The 9,916-nt window shown below is 46.0% G+C and overlaps 1 protein-coding gene across 1 annotated transcript in view; it reads right to left on the bottom strand.

Moving 5' to 3' along the window:
* The window catches only part of INPP5D (inositol polyphosphate-5-phosphatase, 145kDa), a 67,114-nt gene that overhangs the window by 10,474 nt on the left and 46,724 nt on the right, over positions 1–9,916 (bottom strand). The window contains exons 21-27 of the mRNA XM_009993539.1: positions 9,243–9,325; positions 8,152–8,239; positions 7,259–7,408; positions 6,453–6,546; positions 6,120–6,227; positions 5,230–5,481; positions 2,872–3,459 (exon numbers count right to left, since the gene is read on the bottom strand). Coding sequence (XP_009991841.1) covers positions 2,872–3,459; positions 5,230–5,481; positions 6,120–6,227; positions 6,453–6,546; positions 7,259–7,408; positions 8,152–8,239; positions 9,243–9,325 — 1,363 coding nt within the window. The remainder of the gene's footprint in view (positions 1–2,871; positions 3,460–5,229; positions 5,482–6,119; positions 6,228–6,452; positions 6,547–7,258; positions 7,409–8,151; positions 8,240–9,242; positions 9,326–9,916) is intronic.

The following is a 9,916-nucleotide window of genomic DNA, read 5'->3' as shown; positions in this document are numbered from 1 at the left end:
GACTCTCTTTGGAGCCACAAGTGATAATTCATACCATTGGCTTTCTAACATGGGGACAATAATGTTACATTTTTTCTTCTGGAAACTTTACAGGGAGTTTCTCTTCTCCCAAGCAATGTGCCTTTGTGAAGGACTGGCCAAGTCAAGGACCAGTAAGTCCAGTGTTCTCAAATTCTGCTCATCTGCAAATCTGGAACAAATTTAAGCTGTATTCCCAATTAGGGGAGTATTTTTTGCTACAAGTTATCCATGGTTTATATCAAGCTGTTATTTTGCAAACTGCAGGGAATATACCTTTTCTGCTACAGGTTAGGAAGTCAGTAAATAAACACATCACAGAAAATATGAGCCTGTCTTGTTATTGAGAAGTTGAAACTTCTTGTAGAAAGCCTGTCATATTTCCATCTCTGAACATAAACGATCACACCACAGAATTAGTAGGAACTGATCAGACTTTATATTGAACAGAAAGCTCACCTGCTCCAGGAAGGCTTTACTGTGGATCTGTATGAGTCTGGAATAGAATCTGGAATAGAAAACTGAAATGCTCCCCAGGGCCAGGGACATACCACAGGTATGACAGGACTCTGTAGAATGAAGCAAGAGAAATGTGGGCCCACAGCCCATCTTGCTGACTGGTGGGTCACAGAGCCAGGTGTTTCAGCACTGATGCTGAAACCCCAACCTGAGTGGCAGAAAACCTTCTCTTTTTGAAGGGTTCTACCTTGCAGATGGTCTTCTTCCTCCCATTCTCACAAGCCTATGCTTGGCCTCTTCTGCTCCAGAGGAATTGCTGCACATTTTCTTTACTCATACAATTAGAAACTGTACCTGCTATCAGGTGCTAGAATGTTTAAAACAGCTGTGTCCATCAGGGGCCTGCGCGCACAGATGGACGTGTTCTCAGTCACAACATCCCAGCAGTTTTGCGGCTTCTGCCCTGTGCTCCTCGGTGCCTTTGGGGTTTCTTCTGGGCAGGGACCACTGTCACTGACTGGGCTGGCCTAACACCCAACTAAAGCTGAAGCATGTGGCAGGCAGTTCTGAATTTGCAGTAAAGAATGATCAGAAAGGTGACTATTTTATTATTTTTAAGTAATCAATGCAGAAACAGTAACAACTATTAAGTCACAAACAGGCATTAGCCTGATTGTAACCACAGCATGAACACTTAACATGAATATAACAGAAATTACAAGGATGTTAACATTATTCATTCTCAGTCAACGAACAAAGTGTACAGTAAGGTCAGCATTAATCTATTAAGAATGCTACAAAATCAGCTGGCCAGTGTCATTCAGAAACTGCAGGACAGGCTGGAATGACTGCTGTCCATCCCTTCAGGCAGCTGTACCCTGGCTGCCTACAGCCCCTGCCTTTGTTCCCATTTCTGCCTGTAGTCCTGACATTTCCCTGGGATTGTTAGGGGTACAAGAGCACTGCCTGCTAGGAAAAAAAAAAAAAGAGCTGCAGTGCCCAGGGCCAGCCCTCACACTCTGCAGGAACCACACACATGTGCTGCCTAGCAGCTCACGCGAGAGGCAAAGCTGGTCCCGCTGACCATGGGTGACATTCTGCTGTTCATAGTGTTTCCCCCCCCTTCCCTGACTCCTTGCTCCATGGATAGGATGTGCTTTTGGAGCTGTACCGCTTTCAAAATGCTTTCTTATACCTGTCACTCTTTAATAGGAATTCTGTAACACAAAATAAAGATTTTGCTCTTGTAGACAGGGGGTCCTTGAAATACACCCCTTCCATCTCTTAGTCCTTACACCGTACCTTCCTCTTTTTCAAAACACTTACTAATGCATGTACTTAACCACCTGCCTCTTAGTAGAAGTACCAAAGTGACACTACAGAAGGCTAGCTTGCGTTTGGTATTGTGGTTTTGGCTCCCCTTGGTCTGAGCCACATGGGATAAAACTTCTCAGCTAGAACACTTTCATAATCATAGAGAGGGATACACTCTCAAAAATAAAAATCCCCAGTCTTTTTAGAACCAGACCAGAGGACATCAGTGTGAACAAAGCAGTAATATCCATCTTTCTTCCCATCAGGATTCCTCCTAGGATGCCATCTGCCATGTCGTTTTCACTGTAGAGACAAGAGGAGACATCAGCTTGTCTATTGTCAATTCTAAAAGTTTTGATGGAGAAGGAAAACACCCCTACATCTTGCTCAAGTGGGCTGTCTTCTTCTCCCAAACCCATTTATGAAAACCTCCCCTTCTCCTCATCCAGCTCATGACTGGAGAAAACAAAAACAACAAAGAAAACAAAAAAACTCCAAACCAAATAAACAATAAAAAACACCAGTCCAACCCAATCCAACCAAAAACCAAACCCAGCAGCCCAGAAAAGTAGATGTGTTGTTATTTCTGTTGAGGATTCAGTAATGTTTTTGGATGCTACTGTCTTAAGCTGATATGTGCTTCCCATAGATAACTACTTTTTTAATAATATTTTTAATAATGACAGCAAAACAAATCTATTAACCAATGCTGTAGATTTGTTCTGTCAGACCAAGTTTAGACATCCTCAGAAAAAAAATGGGACTCACCAAACCAGCAATTACAACATTGCTGGTTATTGATATTCCTCTTCTGGCCATCAAGCTTTAACAGTGCAAAAGAAGTTAAAACTTCCTGCAGAACTAAGGGCCTGGCTCCACAACAGGATGTCTTTGCAGCAATATTGCCTCATGATCTGCCCTTGCACCCCCTGCTCGGGAAGCCTGTGGGCTGGTGGGACAGTGCTCTGAGCTGGGGTAGGACCCACAGAGCAAGGACACAGCAACTGAGCCTCTGCTCCTCTAGTGGAATTCTGCTCTGACACCACATCTAATGGAACTTCCCCCCTGCCTTGCTCCCACAGGTAACACACCGGGGTGGTTGTCCTGCCGACTGGTCCCTCCTCTGTCCGATGCTTCCCGGAGTGTGGCAGCTCTGAACTGTCCCGGTAGTCTCGGCCCTTGGAGTTCTGCATGTCCAACACTGCCCGACTCTTGGAGGGAAGGGGTGGCTTGGCTTGCTGTCCCTGGACACTTGGGCAGACTTCAGACCTCGAGGGTTTGACTAGTTTTTTGAGTGGTGCAGAGTTTTCCAGGGATGTTGTCACCTTGGGCTTGCCTTGCGTCTTCTCCCCCGTGTTCTTCTCTTCAGACTGGCTGGAGCAAGTGTAGGATCGAAATCGCTGTGTGGGGACCAGAAAAGGTGCAGATGGCTGTTTGCCACAGGCCTTGCTGCTCTCCAGCTCCTGGGGCTTTGGGAGATGAAAGGTCTGGTCAGGTAGTGGCAGCTGCTCCTTTCGTGAGGCTTTGGGGTAGTCCTGCTCTTTCTTTGACACCCCCTTGCCCTTGGAGCCCATGGAGCCGTACAGCGGGTTCTCGAACATCTCTGGCTTTTGCTGCCCCTCCTCCTGGAGCAAAGACTCTGCTGTGGTTTTCCCCAGTTCAGGTGGCCTGCAGGCATAAAGCAGTGGGAAAAGGAGACTTGTAAAGAGCAGGCAAGAGACATTGACTGATTTAAAGAGAACATTAATAGGAAACAAGGGGTAATGGTTTTAAACTGAAAGAGATGACATTTAGGTTGGATATTAGGAAGAAATTCTTCACCATGAGGGTAGCAAGACATTGAACAGGTTGCCCAGGGAGGTTGTGGATGCCCCCTCCCTGGAGATGTTCAAGGTCAGGGTGGATGGGGCCCTGAGAAACCTAGTGATTGCTCTAGTGATCTAGTGGGAGGTGTCCCTGCCCATGCAGGGGGTTGGATCTACATGATCTTTAAGGTCCCTTCCAATCTTTACCGCCTATGAAATGAGCATGATAAAATTAAACTGACTGCACACAGGGGTAAGAGGATGACAAACTTGGAGCTGGGGGAGAGAAATGTGTATTGCTTTTACCTTGTTTAATCATTATTAACAAGACAGCAGACATGCATGGTGCTGAATAAACTCTTGCTGGACTTGTTAAAGCGATATGTGGCTTCTCTTTAGAGAGATAAGCCACTGAGCCAAACAGTGCCAAGTGCTTTGATGGCTCCGCAACACACGCAAATCTGAATGTAAATATTAATAAGAACCTTCAGATCCGGCAGAGAGGACTGAAATGGCTGTCTGGACAGTTAACATAGGAGCTCACATCATACTGTAGCATTTTACAACTAGGTGAATCCCCTCTTGCTACCAATGCCACATGGTGTTCCTAGGGAAGGGCTAACACTCCCTAATGCACCCAATTGCACAACATCTCTGCAAAAGCTGTAGACTGTAGGGTGAGACAATCACTGTGCATTCTCAGCTGAGCCCTTTGAGTTGATGGTCAGCCTGGAATGTCAGCACAGCTGTGCAATGAGACAAGGAGGTTTTGTGGTCTCACCCTGCTTTGGCAAGGCTTTCATCTGGAGAACCTCCATGATACTTAAAAGATCAGCCACAATCTCACTGAACAGAGTGGAGCAGGGCTGAGTGGCACATGTTCTTTGAATGTCTTCAGATGAGATGTGTTCCTTGCTTCCAGTTGCTTTCTGGAAGTCAGCAGATGCAGGAGCAAAGAGCTGTGGCTCTCTGAGTGGATAGAGGCAGCACTGGCAGCTCTGCCTTCTGCCAGTTCTGACCTCTGGAGGGACACACATATGGACCTAGGAACTCTGGCCCAGGCTCAGAACAAGCTGCCACTGTCCAACAGGACTGGAAGGGGGCACTGACTGCTGGCACGTGCTAGGGCAGAGCTGCCTCCTCACTTCACGAAGTAGAAAGAGGGAATTTTCAATTGCTGGATGGGAACTGCAGTGAGGCTTGGGACAGAAGCAGCACATGGCTGCCAACTGCTGTATCTGGACATTGGTCTAGCAGTGTAAGCAGACATTCAGCTGCAGTATCTCACCACATAGGACATGTGAAGGACCTCTCCCTTCCATTCATTGAAAGATCTATGCCACACTCTTCCCCTTTATTTGTTACTACAGTCAACTCTGTTGTCTTCTCTTCTCTTGGTAGATAATTAAAGTTATACATATATTTTGGACTTTCACAAAAGCCTGAGGAATGACTGACACTAGTTTTCTTTGAGTATGTGATGTATGCACTTGTGGCCTTCACTTTTTCTAATTCTAGAGATAAAAGACTGAAAGAATATGCTGCACCTCAAACTCTGTGCAGATAATGCAATGGTGACGATGCAGGAGGACAGGAGAGAGGGGACCTGCTCCAGTGCAAGACTAAGACTCACGGGTTATAAATGCTTCTGCTTCCTGTGGGTTGGAGGGATGGTTTTGGAGATAGAGGTGACAAGGAGGGTGATGTGGAGGATGACTGCCCCATTATGGAGGTGGACTCTTTGGGCTGCTGCTCATAGCTCCAGAGAGAAGGTGGCTGGTCTGGTGAAGGCATATGCTTGAGCTGGCTGGTTGCAGAGGGTTGCTGGGAGAAAGCAGGCATCCCCAGGTAGCTGGGGTTGCTGATGTCTATAGGGATGGAACTGCTGAAGAGAAGGAATATTGTCAGGAAGCTACATGCACAAATACATTTATTTTTTGTCTCCCTGCCAACTATGAAGGAGTTAATGCCCACTGACTGCTTAGATTCAATACCACCTACTATTTATTTATTTTTTGTCACTGTTGCTTCAGATTCAGAAAATAAGTGGGAGTCTTGCTAATGCCTCCCTCCCCAGGCCACTGGAGAGGAAGCAGCTGGGTCATGGCTCCCTTCCCCAGCCCCAGATAGTCCCTGTGGCTGTGGAAGACATTTCAGTTTCCAGGCTGCAGAGGTACTTGGCTTGTGCAGCCACACACAGGGGCTTTTTCAGGTTTCTGGGCAGCTGCAGCAGGACAGATCCAGGCAAGAGGCACATCCCAGCACTGGGCAGCACTGTGAAGCCAAGGGATATGCTGCTAGGACAACAGGGGAGACATCTGGCCTTTTGAAGGATACTCATAGACTAGCAGGCAGGAGGCAGGCAGCTGCCTGCCAAGCCATACAGCTGTGGAACCCAAGTGGAAGGAAGGACAGCCTTTCCCAGAGTGTCCCAGGGCTCCTGGAAAGGAGGCAGGAAAGAAAGCAGGCAGCTTGAGCACAGCTTCCCAGCCCAGGCTGGCAGAGGCCAAGCAGCAAGATTACCGTAACACGTCGTCCTTTCCTGGGTTCTCTGGAGAAGGAGCAGCACTCCCCCGGCAGCGCGCAATGGCTGCTGCCTCCTTGGCCATCAGATGAGTAGATTTTGACTTTCTGTTGGAAAGAAAAGAGCCCTTTTGAACTGGGGTGCAAGGACCCAGTCTGACTAGTGTGTTTCAGCTTTTGAAGCTTTGGGGACAGAAGCATTGACCAGACCCAGGGACAAAGGCAGCTTCCCAGTGCTCACCATGCCCATTAATACTGCTCCCACAGCAAGCCCAGCCTGGCATGTATTGAGCCAACTAATTTTCTGAAATGATTTACCCATTTGCCCATTACCTGTTAGTGTGATCCCAGTCTTTGCTAGGCTCTAAGTTGCTGATGTTCTTTGGCTTCTGCCCGATGATTTCGTCACGTTCAATCTTGACAAAATCTGAAGGAAAGGGAAGGCATGAAAAAGTGTTTTGGCAACTTCAGAGTCTGAATCCCTCAGGTCTCTGTGTTACTGCTGCTATTCAGGCATCTGTCTACCAGAAAAACAGTGAGATGGTTTTAAACAGTTGCTGCCAATACGTTTTCCACTGCCCAGTAATACATATCATGTTTTGTTGGCACAGGAATAAGCGTGTATCTTAAAATGCAAAGGTTGTGATCTCCAGTCATTACAGGTCATTTTAGCATTGACGGTGTCTTGAGGCTGCTTTTGTACTCTGAAAGAGAGCAACAGGCAACGAAGTGACAATTATCAAAGTTTGCAATATTTTAGCTGAAAAACCTCACATGCTTTTTGCAGATGTTCCCAGGGTGACTGGAACAGGGGGAGCCTCTGCACCTCATCAGATAGCCATTGCAAGTGGAGATGGGGGACAGTGAAATCAGTATCAGTGACAGACAGGGGGCTCTCTCACTCTGCAGAATTTGCTTGAATGATGAAAAAGAAAAGCCCAAATGGAATGATTTTGTCTTCCTGAAGGAGTACAGGTATGCTTCTGAGAACCAATGCTTGCAGTCAGCATCAAAAGCTCTTGCCTCTTTGGGACTAAAAACACTGCAAGGAGAGTTTTCAGTTTCTTGACAGTTACCAGAAATCTTTAGAGATGAATATTCTCTAGAGTGAGCAGAGCAGAGATGGTATCTTTCCTTACCATACAGTTTCTCTCTCTGTTTTCCTTGAGATGTTTGTAGCTTGATTTCACCTTGGAAGACCCCTGTTTTCTCACCGTGGTGTGTCAGCACAGTATGGATAGGAACTAAGGATTCTGTTGCTTCTACTCGCAGGGCAATGCAACCTTCCCCTAGATAACAAAAAAGAGACAAAGAGCAAGGGGCTGAGAAAAAAAAGCATTGAAATCTCTTTTTCATGTCAGTCGTTTACTCTCAATGTGCTGACAGGGCTCAGATTACTGGAGAAAATCTGCTTTGGATCACAGCAAGGTGTGATCTCTCGAGAAATCTTGGCATTCATTTAACTTCTGACGTGCGTGAAGGATTTGGGCACTGGAGACACCTGCGGGTGACCCCAGGGTTCTGAGCTTCCATTACTGGTAAGGAAAAGAGGAGCTTGTGATGCTATTTCACTTAATGGGATTGGGGCAAGAAGCCTTATGTGGACAAGGACTGCAGCTTCTGGCTGGTTAGAATTTGGAAGCAAGCAGCACTGACGACGACTTCTGTAGCCAGGAGAAATGCATCAAGTATGTGCAAGTGAAACAGGAGCTGTGTGTTCTGAATAGACCCATTTCAATGACTGACTCCTGATTTAATTCCTTAAAAGTACATTCTCCTTAAGCCATTGCTCTTTCAGGGCTGGTGAAGCTCACACAGATTGTTGTTTCTAGTTCATATTCCTCTAAGCATCACTACTTCACAAACTGTTGCCCACAATGTATTTTGTAGGTATTAAGTTCCAAATCAAAAGTCAGAGCATCATTGATGTTCAATCTTTAACAGTTACTTCTGTTTTCTCCCACTCTTTCAGCACTTTGGAAAAATCAAAGTAGATTTTGACTCATCCAGAACTTTGGAGCTAAGCACTTACCATAAGATTCATCACTGTCTGATGACTTAATGCTTATCAGGATGTGTTGATCCAATAGGTATTCTGGGTCTGAAATAATTGGAGTCAGCTGCAAAGACAAGTTAATGGGGGTCAATACAATAGGAGATCTGCATCAACACAGTTCTCCCTGTGCCTCAGTCCCAGATGGGCAGAGCTCAGCTACACAAACCCACGAGGGCACCGTGTCACCCCCGGATCAGCCTCTCTGATGATGTGTAGAGTTCTGGGGTAGAAGGCTGTACACTTTCAGAGTTGTGTGTCCCCCCCTCCATTGCTCTCAGTACAGCAGAGGAGCTGGCTCACTGGCTGAGCTGCAGTTCTCTCCTGCAGTGCAGGATTGAAAATAGCTCTAGGGGGAAGGGATTTGGACTCTGATGACAGTCAGGTCCCCAAAATCTGTTTGGCTGTTGTTCCAATCACTTGTTGTAGAGTCTTTCCCAAGTCTCTCAGTGTAAGGCACCCTCCAAAGTCAGCAGTTCTGGGCTATTCAGAAGGGTTCTGACATTGCTCTAAATCCAGGAGCTCTGATAGTTCTTCCAGCTCCCCCCAGATCAGGAAATGGAGAACAGCTCTGGCCTCAAGGGTAGTACATGGCTCTGACACTGACACACACAACTCTACTCTGGCCATTGATGGTCTTTTTAACACAGGTAAAAAATACTTTGTCAACTTTTCCAAAAACTACCAAGAAAAAACTTTGACAAGGAGAAGAAACTCCAGGGCAGAGTTACTTTTTATTCTTTTTAATCTTCATTTAAAACTTAAAAAAAACCAGGCCTGCTTAAATGACTGGTCAGCATAGTTGTGTTCATTAAAAATGTGAGAAAAAAGTCATGCTCCGGAGTGACATAATCATGCCAGCAAAATTCCTGATGCAGATGAAAGTATATTGGCAGGAAAGCCCTTTCCTGCTTATAACAAACTCTGTTTAGCTTCAGCCCATCCTGCGTTCGTACAGACTCTTTTGAGCATAAACAAGACCACAACCATGTCCCTGAAAAGAATGTTTATGTACATAAAAGTGGAAGGTTTCTCTTCTACATGGGTATGGAAACATAGTCCCAGTTTACCTTTGGAAGTGCATCAATGAACTTTACCACCAGCTCCCCTTCACTCCCATCCTCGTTTTCTCCTTCCTGGCTCTTCACAAAACCTGCAGAGTGATGGGAAAGGAATTCACCAGAAGAGAGACAGCAAGAACTTGGCTACGAATCACAGAACTGGCACAGCTGGAAAAGACCTCTGAGATCAAGTCTAACAATCCACCCAGGGAAAAATAACCACAAAAACCAACCAACCAACCAAAAAACCACAACACACAACAAAACACAAACCCAAACCAAAAAAAAAAAACCCCAAAAACAAACCCCCCAACCCCCCCCCCCCCCCCCCAAAACCATAACCACATACCCCACAAAACCAACCACAGCCCACAAAAAACTCCCCATGCCCACTAGCCCGCTCTGAAGGGCCACATCTACACATCTCTTGAATACCTCCAGGGATGGTGACTCTACCACCTCCCAGTCCTTTCCAGAGGCTAGATCTCCAAAAGGCCTACAATTATTTTCCCACTTGGACACAAGTTTTAAAAATATTATGAAGCTTAAAGTCTGAGCTTTGGGCGAGTGTTTACACAGTAAATATAAAAATTATTTTACTGGAGCATTGCTCAATGGTTTTATTTTACAGCTCAACTTGGCACTGAAAAGCTCAGTGCATACATGGAATGGAGGATAAGAAC

The sequence above is a fragment of the Chaetura pelagica genome, unplaced genomic scaffold, assembly GCF_000747805.2.
Source record: "Chaetura pelagica isolate M959 unplaced genomic scaffold, ChaPel_1.0 scaffold192, whole genome shotgun sequence".
Taxonomy (NCBI): domain Eukaryota; kingdom Metazoa; phylum Chordata; class Aves; order Apodiformes; family Apodidae; genus Chaetura; species Chaetura pelagica.
This window is presented reverse-complemented; position numbering and strand designations above follow the sequence as displayed.